This window comes from Chiloscyllium punctatum, chromosome 20 (genome assembly GCF_047496795.1).
Source record: "Chiloscyllium punctatum isolate Juve2018m chromosome 20, sChiPun1.3, whole genome shotgun sequence".
NCBI classification, from domain to species: domain Eukaryota; kingdom Metazoa; phylum Chordata; class Chondrichthyes; order Orectolobiformes; family Hemiscylliidae; genus Chiloscyllium; species Chiloscyllium punctatum.
In genome coordinates this window covers 40,810,499-40,827,199 of record NC_092758.1, presented here as the reverse complement: position 1 = coordinate 40,827,199, position 16,701 = coordinate 40,810,499, and the positions used below count along the sequence as shown (strand labels likewise).

Below are 16,701 nucleotides of genomic sequence, written 5' to 3'. Positions count from 1 at the left end.
TCCCACCAGTCCCTCATCAGGGCTTGCCTGATGACCTTAAAGACCAAGAACCACTTAATTGTTTTATGGGCAACTTGCTTTCACGGTGCCTTTGCTTTGTAGGTGCAGTTCCAGCAGTAGCCTTTGTACGTTTTGGCTACTAAGCAGCTTGCCCTTCGATCAGCCAGCAGCTCTTGCTATACAGTTGCCCAACCTTCAAATCTAGAGAGCCTATTGGCAAATAATTGGTTGCAAAATGGCAGAAAAGGGTGATCTTGTGTCACACAAATGTCTGGGTGGATTTGGTTATTTGCCAGGGTGCCTGCCTTACTAATTAAATTCTGGCCATAGAAGATTTCTGACACAGAAGGAACCCAGGCAGTCCATTGGATCTGTGCCAGTCAAAAATTGCTAACAAACCAAAGCTGCTGCAATCAGCATTGCATCATTTTTATTTTTAAGTTGACTTCTAAATATCAAATGCCCCTGTTTATATTTTGGAAAATATGTTTTGATCCAGGGCATAATGTGATTTTTTTGCTAAAACTGTTTTACTTTAGCTGTCAGTTTTAGAGAACTATTTTGGGGTTAGTGATGTACTGTGTTACAGGACCTTCTTTTGTTATATCTGGCACAGTGCATTTTTATTTTAATGAGCCAACTGGTAATTGTTAAATGTCAAGCTATATTCAATAATGTCTATTGCTGATGTGACTCACATACGTGTATCCCTGCTACATGCAGACTGTAGAAGAGGAGGCTTTGATAAAGAATAATAATACATGCAAAGATTTCCTAATTGAAGCCATGAAATACCATTTACTTCCTCTTGATCAACGAGCTGCGATAAAGACAGCGCGCACAAGACCAAGGACCCCAATCAGTCTACCCAAGGTAGGAAAGAGGATGCTTTAAAGTTTGAACCAAAAGCAACTACCTGTGTCATTTTATTGACCAGTAGCTTTGCTAATATGTCCTCTACAGGTATAAATGCAGACTGATCAGTTTGCTTCCCTAGTCTAAAACTACCATCCAATTCTGAACTAAGATTGGTCAGAAGTAACTACGGAAAATTTTCTGCTAGTACATTCTTGGCATAGAGCCACACTGACCGGCAGCGCTTTTCGAGATTGAGAAGTTTTTGGTTTCACGTCTTCAGTTTCAGGTTTATGCACACTTAGCAGGCACTTTAAGATGGCATATATGATTGGAAAAATGCCCTTCAAATCTAGGCAAAGATAGATTAAACAGTGTGTTACTCTACATTTGGCAAAAAAGTCTTGTCAACTAGCAATACTGGAGGCATTGCATCCAGTAAAGCATTCTCCGTTATTGTGGTATTGAGGTATTGTTTTAATTTGTTCTTGGGATGTAGATCATACTTTAAAAGTAAGGTACCAATCAAGCAAAGCAGAAATGAGGAAACATTTTTTTCTGAGGGCTGAGGCGTTTTGGAATTCCCTCCCTCAAAAGGTCGTGGATGCAATACCTTTAAATATTTTTAAAGCAGAGGTAGGTGGTTGATTACCGAAGGGATAAAAGATTATCTGAGATATGCAGGAGCGTAGAATTGAGGTTAAAATCAAATCAGCTATGATCTTATTCAATGCCAGAGAAGGCTTGAAAGTTTGAGTGGCCCATTCTTTTTTTTTGTTGTTCATATTGGTAGTATTGTCATGGCCTCATATTGCTCACTTATCTGCTGTCTAAAGATTGTGGTGGGCTTTCTTCAATTGCTGCAGCTCTATAGAGTTCCATAATGGTGTCAGGTAGGTTATTTGAGAACTTTGGCTAGTTACAATGAAGGAATGTGGTATTATGAAAGGGGCTAGCAGTGATTGTTTTACATATTTCATTCCTGGAATATGAGCATCGGAATCTGCAGCTGACCCCTACCTAACTTGTGAGTCATTGATTCCAACTCCACAGAAACATAAATCAGTGCCCTTGGGACAGTATGGGACAAATCATACAGTCCTTGTGCAGTCCGATGACTGGTAGATATGACTTGCTGTCTCTGTAGTCGTTTGGGATGCTGCTAAGGCAGCGATAGACGAAGAGGGTATTTCGGAGTCAGTTAACCAGAGAAGGCAATGTCACAGTATGAAAGTGCAATGACAAGGGCTTAGGATGTTGGGTGTAGTGGAATGTGGGTGCAAGAAATATAGATAAACAAATTGAGGGATGTGGAGGGTGAGGCAGTACTGTCCAAATGTAGGTGAATCTTGGTATTGGCTGACAAATGGAATGTTTGGAGTTACTGGTGATTTTAAATTGGTAGAGAGTTGGGTACAATCTGAGGTAAGGAAATTCAAAATATCATAGGGCAGATTATGAGATCTAATGGAAACTGTAAGGATGATTTTGATGTGGGCAGTGCTCAGAGTGGATGGGGATAGAATTGAAGGTGGTGGGCATGGTTGGAAGGTGATGGGTTCACAGGTCACTGGCATATTTTCAAAAATCCTTTTGTAGATGTCAGAATTGCAGTTGCAAGTGGAAGAAGGCCTGTAGGATGGATGGAGTTTTAGTGAGTGCAATTGGAGGAGCAGGAAAACTCACCTGCTTAGCAGCTGCATGGGCAAAATCCATATACACATGCTCTCAAATAGCTTTTTTCTTTTTTCTCATAGTTCACTGGTAGAATACTTTTCTGAGAATGAGCCCAAATTTTCTACAATTCTCTGAAGGAAAGGTTGAAACAAAAGAGGGACCTCATCTGTCAATAACTGAAGCTTTAAGGCCAGTAGCAGGAAACATCCAAGGAAAGGCCAGCCAAGTAGGGAACGTATAGCAAAAGGCAGCCATTGGCGTGGCAGTATCTTCGGTATGTGGACAAACTGTCTGAGAATGAGGGCCAGAGACACCTGAGGATGTCCTGGGAAACATCGCAATTTGCCAGATCCTGTCCTGTAGCAAGGCCTGTTGTCATGATGTCAGATATGATGTTAGAATTTGGTAGAAAGTACAAGAAAAGGTTATGAAAATGAAGAATTGAGGATACAGGACAATGGGAGGAAGAATGTGAAGAAATTAGATGTGATGCAGAGATTTATAGAAAATCCTCCATGGATGAGGGCCTTCAGTTACATAGTTAGATTGGTAAAGCTGGGGCTACTGTCCTTAATAGAGAGGAGGTTGAGAGAACATGTGATGGCAGTGCTCAAAATCTGAAGATAATAGATAAAGAAGGACTGTTCGCATCGGTGAAAAGTTGCGAACAGCAAGATAGTGAATTAATATACCTTCTAGCAAAAGCGTGGTGGAAGAGATAAAAAGAAACCTCCTTAACAAATAAATGGTTAGCATTTAAAAAGCATTACCTGAGAGTACAGTGGAGGCAGATTAGAATTTGATAATTATTTAAATCTAAAAAGACATCTAAAAAGAGAACATTGTATGGCTATAGTGAAAAGACAAAGAATGCAACTAGCTGAGTTGCTCATCCATAGTGTGGCCAGGAAAAAGGCAGGCTGCAAGGCCTCCTTCTGTGCTGTTATCATTCTATACTTCTATGATTTAATGTTACATTTGAAGTATTCTGGAAGTAGCTAGCAAATTTGAGCAACATTTTGGATTGTTGGAAGTGTGGGACATTTAAGTAACATCATATTTCTCAAATGGCATCTTGATACTGATTTTATTGAATTTTGATGCAAACTATTTAAAAGGTGAATGTGCATTTCAGCTTAGTTTGAATGGCCTCAACTTTCCTGCCTATAAAGCAAATACAGCATATCAATTGATTCATCTACTAATTCCTAACCTCAATTTCTATCAAGATTTGAAACGATTGATTTAGAATGTTGTTTACATTCAACACCAGTTGCTCTGTCAAGTCAAAAAGCTTGATTTGCCTAGTTCAGGTCATATTCTAGGTCAGAATTATTATTGTCATATTCTGAGTAATAGTGTCAGGTTCTCCTTAGATGCCAGTCTGTATGATCAGTTGTATTGGCCCAATTACAGTTTTTAAAAGTTCTTGAATTCTCGTCTGTGAAGTGTAGAGCAGAGATACTTACGAATGCTGTAATCTTAATACCCCCTTTCCTGATAGTTTGTGTTCTTGACCAAGTTTGGCACTTCAGTGTAGTACTGAGAGCATCCTGCACTATGGAAAATGCCATGTTTTGGATGAAAAGTTAAACTGAAGCCTCAACTGCACCTTTGGGTGAAAGTAAAAGTTTGTATGGCACTAATTGGAAAAGTAACTGGACAGTGATATTTGTCTTGTAAACAGCATAATTAAAATGAGCTATTTGGGGTATATTTTGTTACCGACTGCCAATTAATGTGTTTCACCTCATTGTGATCTTGACCACATTTGAAAAGTCTACTTCCTAGACTGCAGAGTGCTTTGAATGTCCTGAATTTGAGAAAGGCACTGCGAAGGTGCTTGTTCTTTTTAGTAATTTGATTTTGTTTATAAAACAAAAATTCTAATGGCCTTCATTGTGACTTTATTTATCTGTAATCTCACACTCAGGAAATGATTTATATATTTTGTATTTGTTTAGGAACTTACATAAAGCAAAATGTACTTCAGAACAAATTTCAAATCGTACAGTCTATATTTGAAAAAATTGGGAAGATCTGTTGTTTCAACTTTAAACAGTAGCATGTGAAAGCAAGTCTTTTGCTTTGTCCATAATAACTGTTGGACAAGCTTGGCCATGGAGTAATAAAAACAATTTTGGAAATGTAATTTTGGTTTCTTGATTTATTTGTTTTTCAGGTTTTTTAACTAGCAGAATTGTTTAAGAAACAATTTTAATTTAAACATTTTTGCCTAATAAAGCTAATCCAGTTTAGTGAAGAAAACATTTTGATCAGCAGAAGCTCCACAGTAGCTGATATTAAACAGTATTAAATGCACCATGTCTGAAATAAAATCCGGTACCCAAAGAGCATTTCACCTCGCTAGAACTCCTTTAAAAAATTGCATCCTTTATGTACTGTAGATGCTTTTTTCTTATGTGCTTATAGAATGTGAGTACAGCTGCAGTTTACTTCATTACTCTTTCATGTCACTCTGTAACTCCCCTCTGTTATAGATGAAATAAATAGATAGTAGTCATTTGGTTAAAACAAGTCCTGAAAGCCAATGAAAGAAAGGAATTTAACTTGGTCAATCACCTTGAAGTAGAGACTATTGGCCTTTTAATCCATTACTTTTCAGGTGAATGTACTTTCTGAATTATTAGTTTTTCTGTACGGTTATGTCAACTTTTCTGAGTTTTGCAGATATGGCATATAATGACAGAACAATAGTGGAAAATTCGAAAATGCTTTTAGAATCCCAGCTTATTTGAGGAAGAAGTTAAATAGAAATAGAGAGCCTTGTTTCACTTGCATGCCACATAACCTAAATAGTGAGAAGTCAAAATTATAGCAGACATTATATTAGGTTTTATGACCTAAATTATGGAGACATCTTATAATGCCAGCACTGAATTATTTCCGTAACCAAGAAGCTTTGCTGATACTATTTGAGTTGTAACACAGATCTGCTGCTTATGTTTGCAGGTAATGATAGTGGTTGGTGGTCAGGCACCTAAAGCTATACGAAGCGTGGAGTGCTACGACTTTAAAGACGATCGTTGGAATCAAGTAGCAGAGCTTCCTTCCAGAAGGTGCAGAGCAGGTACGCGCAGTTCCATTTATTAAACTAAAAGTTCTGTTCACTTTAGAGCATCAAATACAAAGTAATGAAAACAGGCAAATAATTTTATTATATTGCACATTTATCTGTCTTGATTCAAGTGTATTAAGTAAATTGGGATGTAAGTAAGTAAATTAAATAAAGACCCTCATCTCTTCGGTGAAAAGGCCTGTTTCTATGTTGCAAATACTTTGTAACAGTGTCAGCTTGACTCAGTTCTCAGCCTTATTTCAAGGCTAGTGTTTAGAATTTTTTGGCTGATAATGACAAATCACTGTAGCACAAGGAAGTATTGCATTGTTGGAGATGCCATAGTTTAGATAAGTCATTATATTTCAATGTAATTCATTTATATTTTATCTTGTCAGTTGTAATTATTAAAGTTCAACTCCATTTGAAACTTAATAACACAGTTATTAATGTGATACTTCTGCATATTAGAGAGACGTATGTTCATTTTCCATAAAGTTACCATAGACATGAAACTTAATTGGAACAACAGTTAAGTATTATGGCTACAAGAACAGGTCAAAGATTGTGAAATCTGTGACAATTAACCCACCACATAACTCCCTAAAAATATAAACACAATGTACAAGACATAAACATGGTAAGAGTATGATGAACCACTCTCTCCATTTGCCTGATTGAGTGCAGCTCCAGCAGCATTCATGAAATTTAATACTGTCCAAGACAAGCCAGCCACTAGAGTGGCACTCCATCCACCAGTAAGCACTCCCAACACTACCAGTGCCAAGTGGTGGCATTGTGTACCATATACAAGATGCACTGAAGCAACTCCAAAATCTGTAATCTGTATTGACTAGAAGGACAAAGGCTGTAAATTTCATGGGAGCACAGTTACCTGTACATTTCCTTCAATTCTGGTAGGAACAGAGGTGCTAATTAGAAGGTCTTAAACGACTTACAAAACATTAATAAACTTGCAGAATGGACATACATTAAAATTCATTTGTCAATAAGGCATTATATTATAGTAATATATGATACCATGTTTGTACGTATGACACCATGTATACCTGAGGAAATGATGTTGCCATCGGATCTGACTAAAGCCCAGTTTTCACAAACATCTCTGTTGTGTTCCGTGAGAAGCTTGTCTTCTGTGGAATGTCATTTGACTTTTTTTGCCTTTTTATTTAGTTGGTATATTTACGGTACTGTCAGTTATGAAATAGCGCGATAGTTCAGTTCTCGTGCAATCCCTTATTATAAGAAAATCGAGCAATAGCCACGCCATTTAAATGAATAGGGCCAGAATTGCATTATAGCCAATACAGGTAAGGAAAATAAAGGTTCTACAAATAACGGTATAAATTCTTCAATTGCATTAAACTAATATGCATTGAATAAGTGTTATAAAAGCACCTAATGTATCTGAATCTGTAGCTACATGTATGAATTTCCTTACATGCCATAGGTGGCTCCATCTTAGACCCAAATTTGTCTTTGAAATGGAGCAGTCATGGGTTTTTCAACTGCTGCCTACCATAAATCTACCTTTAGTGGTCAGTAATGCATTGAGATTCCTACTGCTCCAAGTGCTACAAGATCAGCACTATTGGCAACCTTGTAAGTAGGGTCCCAGCCATTTGCTCACTGTGCAAATGTAGTGCTGAAGTCAGACACATCAAAGCCATCCTGTGGCAGAATGACAATCTCAATAAGATTATTTTTGCTGTATGTCAAGTAGGCTCATGAAGAAGTCTAAAGCCATCATAATTCGTCATGAAAAGTACTCAAATTACCCTAGAAATGCAAGATATCTTAAAAGTTTGGGCAAAAGCTAAAAACTATTATGCTCATACAATGCAATAACAGTGAAGTGGTGTTCGTTACAAACAAGATACTACCGTCAAGTAAAAAGGATGTTCTGCCTACATCGCAAATTAGTAACGTGGTGCAATGAGCTGTACATCTCCTAGACTTATGGATCTAGTTTAAACAGTATATCCCTTTGGCTGTTCACAACAAGCAAAGTACTAACCGCATCAGTAGAACACTGCCCAACATTAGATGTAAATCTTTGATTGGATAACATTTATAGTCTGAGAGATGTACAGCACGGAAACAGACTCTTCAGTCCAACGTGTCCTTGCCGACTAGATATTCCAACCCAATCTAATCCCATTTGCCAGCACCTGGCCCGTATCCCTCCAAACCCTTCCTATTCATATATCCATCCAGATGCCTTTTAAATGATGCAATTGTACCAGCCTCCACCATTTCCTCTGGCAGCTCATTCCATACATGCACCACCCTTTGCATGAAAACGTTGCCTCTTAGGTCTCTTTTATATCTTTCCCCTCTCACCCTCTAGTTCTGGACTCTCCACCCCAGAAAAAAGACTTTGCCTATTTATCCTATCCATGCCGTTCACGATTTTATAAACCACTGTTAGGTGACCCCTCCACCTCCGACGCACTCGGGAAAACAGCCTCAGCCATTTCAACCCAATAATCCTGTAAATATTAAGAATTATGATGATCAAATAATTTAAAACTGTCAGTTGGGCCTGCAGTGTGGCATTCATGTGTGTACTGGAAGCTCCATATATTAATATACAGGGCTGTGTTCTTTTCTGACAGAAGGAACATGTATGCACATAGTCTATTTCAACTTAACAAAGTAGGTGGTAACCATTCTCTAGTTCAATGTAGTTCTAGTTGTAGTTCTAGTTCTAGTTCAATGATCAACCAAAATCAACTTGCTTGGTTTAAGGTTTAAAAAAAAACAGTACAGTTAAATTGCTATCTAACTGGTTTATCCTTGATAGCAATGCCTCGACAAATAAGAGTCCACTTGCTAAAGAATGCGTTCTCTTTGCATTGGTGTTCTTTTGAATTGTCCTGATGAATGCATGATGAAAAGCTTTGATAAATGCCGTTTTTAGCAATACATTATGCTGAAGTTATGTAAAGGAAAATTATAAAGTAGCATAGTAGAAAATAATCTGTGTGGAATAAAGGAGCAACATTATTTAGAAGTACATTGCACAAATTACTGTAAGCAACAGCCCACGTTCGTAAGAACATTAAATATAGCAAACTGAACAGGAAGGGTTATTTGGAGAGGGATAGAATTGAAACTTGTAGACATATATTTTTGGTTATATCATACTTGTATTAGGCCATGCAATTCTGATCATCACATTTTAAAAAGAAAATGGAGACACTATGGACAGGTTGTTTTTTTTAAAAAAAAGATTTACAATAACAGAATTGTGAGATTATTCCTATTGAAATGAGTGAACAGGTTTGGTCTCTTCTGTCTTGAAAAGAAAAGGCTTGATGGGCAATCTAACAAAGATTTATAAAATTATGAAGTGTTTTGGTAAACTAAACACCGTGCGTTTCCATTGTGGAGAGGAGCAATATAAAATGGTTACATAAATGTCAGATTGGGAATTCAGAAGAAACTTGAAACCAAGAGAATGAGGAGTATATGGAGCTTGCTGCCACAGGATGAAGTCGTTGAGTCAATTATGTCATAAGAGGCTAGATAAACCTCATCAGAACCCTCCTTTCCTCAGAGCAGGTGAGGTTTTGATGAGGTGAATGCTGAAATTATGTGGAAAACATGAAAATTGGGGACACAGTTTAAACTTAAGGTGTCTTCTATTTAAGATGGAACAGAGCAATAATTTGTTTTTTCTTAAGAGTTGAGAGTCTTTGGAACTTACCCAGACAGTGTTGGAGGTTGGGTCATTGAATACAAGGAAATCAATGGCTATCAGGGGTAGGTGAGAATGTGATGTGGAATCAGATCAATAATATTGTTATTGAATGGTGAGGCTGTAAGGGCTAAATGGTGTACTCTTACTCCTAGTTTGTATGATTTTGCAGAAAGATGGGAGACTCCAGTTGAGCATAGATTAGCTGGCACAAATTGCTTGCTTCTGAACTGTGATCAGTTATGTAATACAAAATATATTGCTTTAGTTTTGAAGCATCGAATGGATTTGAAAATATAAGAAATGCAAGTCCTTATAATCTAGGCTGACCCTTTACACTAACATTGGGGAAATGCTGTCTTTTAGATTATACATTAAACCAAAGCTATCTATTATAGTGATTTAGGTAGCCATTCAGAATCAGTGTCATCAATCAAAGAAGAGCATAAAATTACCCGAAGTTCTTCCAATATTTTCCCTTCAATCATTATTAAATGATTATTCTTTTCATTGCAGTTAATTGGATCTTGCAATACACAAATTATGTATATTTCGATGACAATTGCTGCATCTCACACTGCGAGATAACAGTGACATTTAGTGCAACGCCATGTGAGTGCAAATTCCTTTTTGTCCTAATGTTGAATCAGTGCACTAGAGATCTGGATGCCCTAGTGCATGAATTGAAGAAAATTAATCTGCAGGTATAGGAAGTAATCAGAAAAGCTAACAGAATGTTATATTTTATTGCGAGGGGAATTGCAAGAGTGGTGAGGATATGCTTCAGTTATACAGGTCATTGACAATACCATATCTGGAGTGCTATGTGCAAAACTGATCCTTAGGGAAGAATGTTAATGCATTAGAAGCAGCTCGGAGAAGGTTTACTAGATTAATACCTGGAATGAGCAGATTGCTTTATGAAGCAAGGCTAGATAGCCTGGGCCTGTATCATCTGTGGTTTAGAAGAGTCAGAGCTGACTTTATATTAGCATATAAAATCCTAAGGGGACTTGACTGACTGATTGTGGAAAGAATATTTCCTCTTGTGCAGAATTAGGGGTCATAGTTTAAAAATAAGGAGTTACCCATTTAATTCAAGTGAGGATTTTTTTTCTCTGTGGGTTGAGTCTTTGGAATTCCCTTCCTCAAAAAGCAATTGATGAAGAATTTTAAAATATTTTAAGGCAGAGATGGGTAGATTCTTGATTACCAGGGAGATGAAAGATCATTTGGCGTATTCAGGAATGTGGAGTTGAAGTCAAAATCAGTTCAGCTAGAATCTTATTGAATTGTGAAGGTAGGGCCAGTGCCAAGTGGCCTGTTCTTGTTCCTTGTTTGAATGTTTGTATAATACTGTTATGAGCAGAAGGTGTTGGAGAAAGTCAGCAGAAGAGAGAGAAGCTATTCACATTTCAAGTCTAGCATGACTTGTCTTCATATCGAAACATTAACTGAGTTTCTCTAGCGCTTTCTGTTTTTATTCAGGTTTTCAGCACCTGCAAAGCTTTGCTTTTATCTGAGAGTATAATACTATTAACTTAAGTTAATGCAATCACTGGCAAACCTGACAATATTAATCACCTTCAGTTTACATTTCGGTCAGAATAAACTTCATAAATTTTGGGGAATATATGCTGAATAGGTACATAAATGTTCTGTCATCCTGTTGCAGAGAGGCAATCTGCACAAAGTATCCTTGACATGTGCTATGTAGTATTAAATAGTTTGCAAAATTGAAAGCTTATTTTTTTCTAGGGGAAAGAGTCGTTGCTCCTTGTGTTTATTGGACTTTTCATTGTTGAGTTTTGTGACAAAGCTCCCTTAAGCTCCTTAGAATTAGATTACATTACTGAAACAGAATGTACAACATTATATGTTCACTGATTTGGCCTATCTAGTTTTTGTGCTTCTTCTCAGCAACCTCAGACATTTAAGACATTGACATTGCCATTGGAAAATATAATCTCCAGATTTTAGGCAGTACTTTTCAGAGCAAACCTGCAAAAGAATGAAAACTGGTCTCTTAATGTTTTAGGTTAACATCTATTGCCCTAAAAATAACCATTTGCAAAACAATTAAAGAGGGCACAACCCACAAAAACAGCTTTGATATACAGGAACCTGAGACACAAATGCCACCATCATGCTGTGTGGCACTAATACCCATGCTAAATAGAACAGATTCAGACCAGATCGAGCAGCTGCAAAATGGGAGCCATGAGGTGCTGTGAACTCCCAGTAACAACAGAATTATATTCAAACACTCTGAATGCTCATGTTCTGGTACATCTATTAATCTACCATTACTATTAAGTTAGGGGATCAGCCCTAGTTCAGTGTGGAGTGCAGGAAAGCATGCTGGAGCAGCAGCAGCAGGCATACGTAAAAATTACATATCAATCTGGTGAAGCTTCAGAACTGAATTAGGTGCACACCAAACAGAAGAAGCTGTTTTCAATCTAACATTCAACTGATTAGATCAAAGCTCTGCTGTCCTGTCATGTCTCGTCATTTATGGTAGCGAACAACTAAGCGACCAGTAGGATGAGGAAAAAATCTGCTAATATCCTAATCCTCAGTAATGAGTCAATCCAGCGTAAAAGGCAAGGCTGAAGCATTTGCAACCATCTTCAGAAAGTGCTGAGTGGATGATCTATCTTGGCCTGTTCCTGAGATACACTTAACTAGCAATAACCTATTCTCAAAAGCCCAGTTTGGGATTTGCAAGAACCATTCGGCTTCCTAACCTCATTATAGCCTTGGTGCTAATATAGTAGAAAAAGAGCTGAACCCTTATGAAATGGGAGTGATTGCCTTCAACATCAAAGCAGCATTTGACTGACGGTGGAATTGAGGAGCCTGGCAAAATTGAAGTGAATAGTAATTGGAGAAAGCTCTACTGGTTGGACTGATTTGGAGATGCCGGTGTTGGACTGGGGTGTACAAAGTTACAAATCCCACAACACCAGGTTATAGTCCAACAGGTTTAATTGGAAGCACTAGCTTTCGGAGCACCACTCCTTCATCAGATGGTCACAACTGCTAGTGCTTTCAATTAAATCTGTTGGACTATAACCTGGTGTTGTGTGATTTGTAACTACTGGTTGGAGTTTTACCTAATACAAAGGAAGATAATTGTGGTTGTTGGAGATCAATCAATTCAGTCCCCAGACATTGCTGCAAGAGTTCCTCAGTGTAGTGTCCTAATCTCTTCTGTCTTCACCTGCTTGATTAATGACCTTCCCTCCATTAGGTTAGAAATAGCGATGTTCACTGTATAGTACTAATTTGCAGCACCCTGGAAACTGAAGCAAGAAGTGCTCATCTGAGTAAGACTTGGACAGCACACAGACTTGGTTTGCTAAAGCAGCAGATAACACTTGTGCCATATGAATGTCAAGCAATGTGCTTCCAATAAGAGAAAATCTCTCAATGCCATTACTAAATCCCTGATTATCTACTTCTGGGGAGTACCTTTTGATCAGAAACTTAACTGAACTAGCTACATAAATATTATGACTACACGTGTAGCTCAAGGGCAAGGAGTTCTGTAGCGGATTATTCATTGGTCCCCGAAGCCAGTTTACCATTTAAACATAAGAGGAAAATTAGGAATGTGATAGAATACTCTCCACTTGGCTCAGAGCAGCTCCAACAACTCAAGAAGATCAATACCAGCCAGGACAAAGCAACCTGCTTGATTGTCACCCCATCTATCATCTTAAATGTTTACTTGCCCTCCCACCAAAGCACATTCATAGCAGTGTGTATTATTTACAAGAAGCACTGCAGCAACTTGACAAGCTTTTTGTCGACAGCACCTTACAAGCAGTAACGTCTTCTCCAAGAAGGGTGAAGATAGGGGGTTCGTGGGATCACCAAATTGCCTTCTGAACCACACGCTATCTTGACTTGAGAGACTTTGAGGGTGGTTTCACAATCATTAACTGTACCCAAATCTAGGGGTATGCCTAGTAGTATTACCACTAGATTGTTAGTCTAGTCTAGTTCTGCAGACCCAGGTTCAAATCCCGCCACAGCAGATGGTGGAATTTGAATTCAGTGAAAAAAAAACTGGAATTAAGAATCTACTGATTGCCATGAAATCATTTTTGATTGTCAAGACTAAACCATCTGGTTCACTAATGTCCTTCGAGGAAGGAAATCTGCCATTCTCACCTGGTCTGGTCTACATATGACTCCAGTTCCACAGCAATGTGGTTGACTCTCAATTGCCCTCTGAAATGGCCTAGCAAGGCATTCAGTTGTACCAATTGCTACAGACACTTAGCCAGGATATACTGAACGTAATTTTTTAATGGTTGCCTCATCAGACAAGGCAGTCTTATCATCCATTATTTGGAGATGCTGGTGTTGGATTGGGGTGTACAAAGTTAAAAATCACACAACACCAGGTTATAGTCCAACAAGTTTAATTGGAAGCACACTAGCTTTCGGAGCGACGCTCCTTCATCAGGTGATAGTGGAGGACACAGAATTTATAGCAAAAATTTACAGTGTGATGTAACTGAAATTATACATTGAAAAATTGATTTGTCTGTTAAGCCTTTCATCTGTTAGAATACAGTGATAGTTTCACTTCTTTCATGTGTAAATCACAAAACCATTTTTTAAATTTGCATTCTCGGGTGAGCTGTTAACAATGGTGATAGCTAGACAATATGTTGAAGGTGTTGGCCCCCTGTGTTCTCTGTCTATGCCATGATGTTTAGATTGATTCTAATCTAAAAAGTGAGAAAACAGAGTTTTACATAAATTCATGCAGTTTTTGAGCTCGGAGTTCTACATGAATGTATGCAGTTTTTGAGCAAAGTACAATGTAACTCTGCAAGTACAAATTCACCCCACAAAATATATGTGTGCATGTGGGTCTTGGTCTGTCTGTGTGTGTCTGTCTGGGATGGGGGTTGTGAGTGTGAGAATGTGTGTGAACAGTATTTGATCACGCAGGTAGCTGCTGCATTATGACCTGTTTCAAAAAGGATAGTTGATAATAGCCAATGTAGAGTTGGTGGTTTATGCTGATGAATAATCAGAAAAGTATTCCTAAATATAAGGATGTTGTTTGTTACGCTAATGATTATTACAGAGTAATGGATAGATCTATTTAACTATAGAGTGTGATGCGGACTTGACATTATTCTGACTTCTTTATTCTGACACCAGCAAAACTGTGATACAAATATTTGGTATGCCAAAGAATGTTGATTTCTTGCAGCTCTGAGTCGCCATTTTACATTCAGAATATGTTTATTCATCAACTTCCTTTGCTGAAGTATTTTGAGGTCATGGAAATATCAGTAGGAGGCTGCTAGGATGACACTTTGGTGGCGGGCAAGGGGGGGGGGGGGTGGTGTAACAAAACAACCGAGAAAAGATAGAAGGGAATGTATAAATTACAATAGCTGGAGATTGCAAAATGTAACTGCAACGTTTAGAACTTTTACTTTTCTCACTTATACTGTTTTCATTTTCTGTCTGCCAGGTGTTGTATATATGAGTGGCCGTGTTTATGCAGTGGGAGGATTCAATGGGTCACTAAGAGTCCGGACTGTGGATGTGTATGATGCAGTCAAGGACAACTGGACATCCATTGCCAGTATGCAAGAGAGACGAAGTACTCTTGGAGCAGCAGTGTTAAATGATTTACTCTATGCTGTCGGTGGATTTGATGGGAGTACAGGTACAGTGGGTTATCCGTGAAATGCTTTTACCTTTTCTCCATCTGAGTTCCTCTTCATTTTACAAGTCTATTCACTGCTTACAGAAAATAAAGTTTAAAAATCACACAACACCAGATTATAGTCCAACAGGTTTATTTGGAAGTACAAGTTTTCAGAGCACTGTTCCTTCGTCAGGTGGGGCAGGATCATAGGACACAGAATTTATGGTAAATGATCCTGCCCCACGAGGTACCTGCTGAAGGAGCATGCTCTGAAAACTTGTGTGGATTTTTAACTTTGTCCATCCCAGTCCAACACAACACCTCCACATTATTATGGAAAATACATGATTTAATTCTTATTTGTAATAATAGAGGGTTGTAGCTTGATGAAATCCATCACCTTCATGAGAATTTAGGGGAATGAGGGGGATATCTCATAGAAACCTACAAAATTCTAATGGTACCAGACAGGATAAACGCAGGAAGGATATCCCCGATGACCACTGAGTCCAGAACCAGGGATCACAGTTTAAGGGTAGGCCACATAAGACTGAGCTTAGGAGAAATTTCTTCACCCAGAAATGGTGAGCCTGTAGAATTCTCTGCCACAGAAGGTGGTTGAGGCCAAAACATTGTATGTTTCTGGAAGGAGTTGCATATAGTTATTAGGGTTAAAAGGATCAAAGGGTATAAGGAAAAAGTGAGAACAGGGTATTGAGTTGGATGATCGTAATGAATGGTGAGCAGGCTCAATGGGCTGAATAGCCTATTCCTTCTATTTCTCTGTTTATATCAGTAAGCCCCATCAAAGGTTATCACAAAGTGAGGGAAGCTACTTAGCTTGTTTTGATGCATGCACATTTAATCTTAAAGTTGCCTTATGTCATCCAACTATTTTGCATAAACATTGGTTTTCATCTGAAATAATTCACTTCGAAGTCTGTTCCAGGTGTTGAGCATTCTTGAATAGGCAAGAGGCTTTTCTTGTTCATCCTGTGCTCTTTCGGAAACTGAAGGAGGTTTATAAAATCATGAGAGGCATGGATAGGGTGAATAGTCAAGGTCTTTTCCCCAGGGCAGGGGAGTTGAAAACTAGATGGCATAGGTTTAAGGTGAGGGGGAAAGATTTAAAAGGGATCTAAAGGGGCAACCTTTTCATACAGAGGATGGTGCGTGTATGGAATGAACTGCCAAATGGAGATGGTGGAGGCTGGTACAATGGCAACATTTAAAAGGATGGGTGTATAAATAGGAAGAGTTTAGATTAGTATGAGACTAGATTAATTTTGGATATCTGGTCTGCATAGATGAGTTAGACCGAAGGGTCTGCTTCTATGTTGTTCATCTCTGACTATCTTATAATCCAGTTTATTTTGTATATTCTTGTTGTTGGCCGTTGTAACAAATATATTAACATTACTGTAGGTACTTATCATTTGTCTCAATTTCTCTTGTGATTGCAGCTGTCATGTCTTAGAACAAGTAGGAACAAACATATAATTGAAAAGATGTTCTAGCATATTTTTGCAAACTGACACTGTCCAATTAGCACTGTCACCTTACTTTTCACAATTCATTCTATCTCCTAAGGCTTGCATTTCACTAAAGGAATATTCTTAATCCTAACGTATTTTCATCCAGATCTGTTTGTTCATTTAATAAGAAAAATCTTTGATT

The 16,701-nt window shown here is 38.1% G+C and overlaps 1 protein-coding gene across 12 annotated transcripts in view; it reads left to right on the top strand.

Moving 5' to 3' along the window:
• LOC140492064 (kelch-like protein 3) overlaps nucleotides 1–16,701 on the top strand; it is a 119,385-nt gene that overhangs the window by 83,009 nt on the left and 19,675 nt on the right. For 10 of the 12 annotated variants that reach the window (XM_072590730.1, XM_072590732.1, XM_072590734.1 and 7 more), the window contains 3 exons: nucleotides 724–873; nucleotides 5,506–5,623; nucleotides 14,845–15,042. In XM_072590730.1, the coding sequence (XP_072446831.1) occupies nucleotides 724–873; nucleotides 5,506–5,623; nucleotides 14,845–15,042 (466 nt within the window). The remainder of the gene's footprint in view (nucleotides 1–723; nucleotides 874–5,505; nucleotides 5,624–14,844; nucleotides 15,043–16,701) is intronic. The other 2 variants (XM_072590740.1, XM_072590742.1) reach the window with 1 other exon arrangement.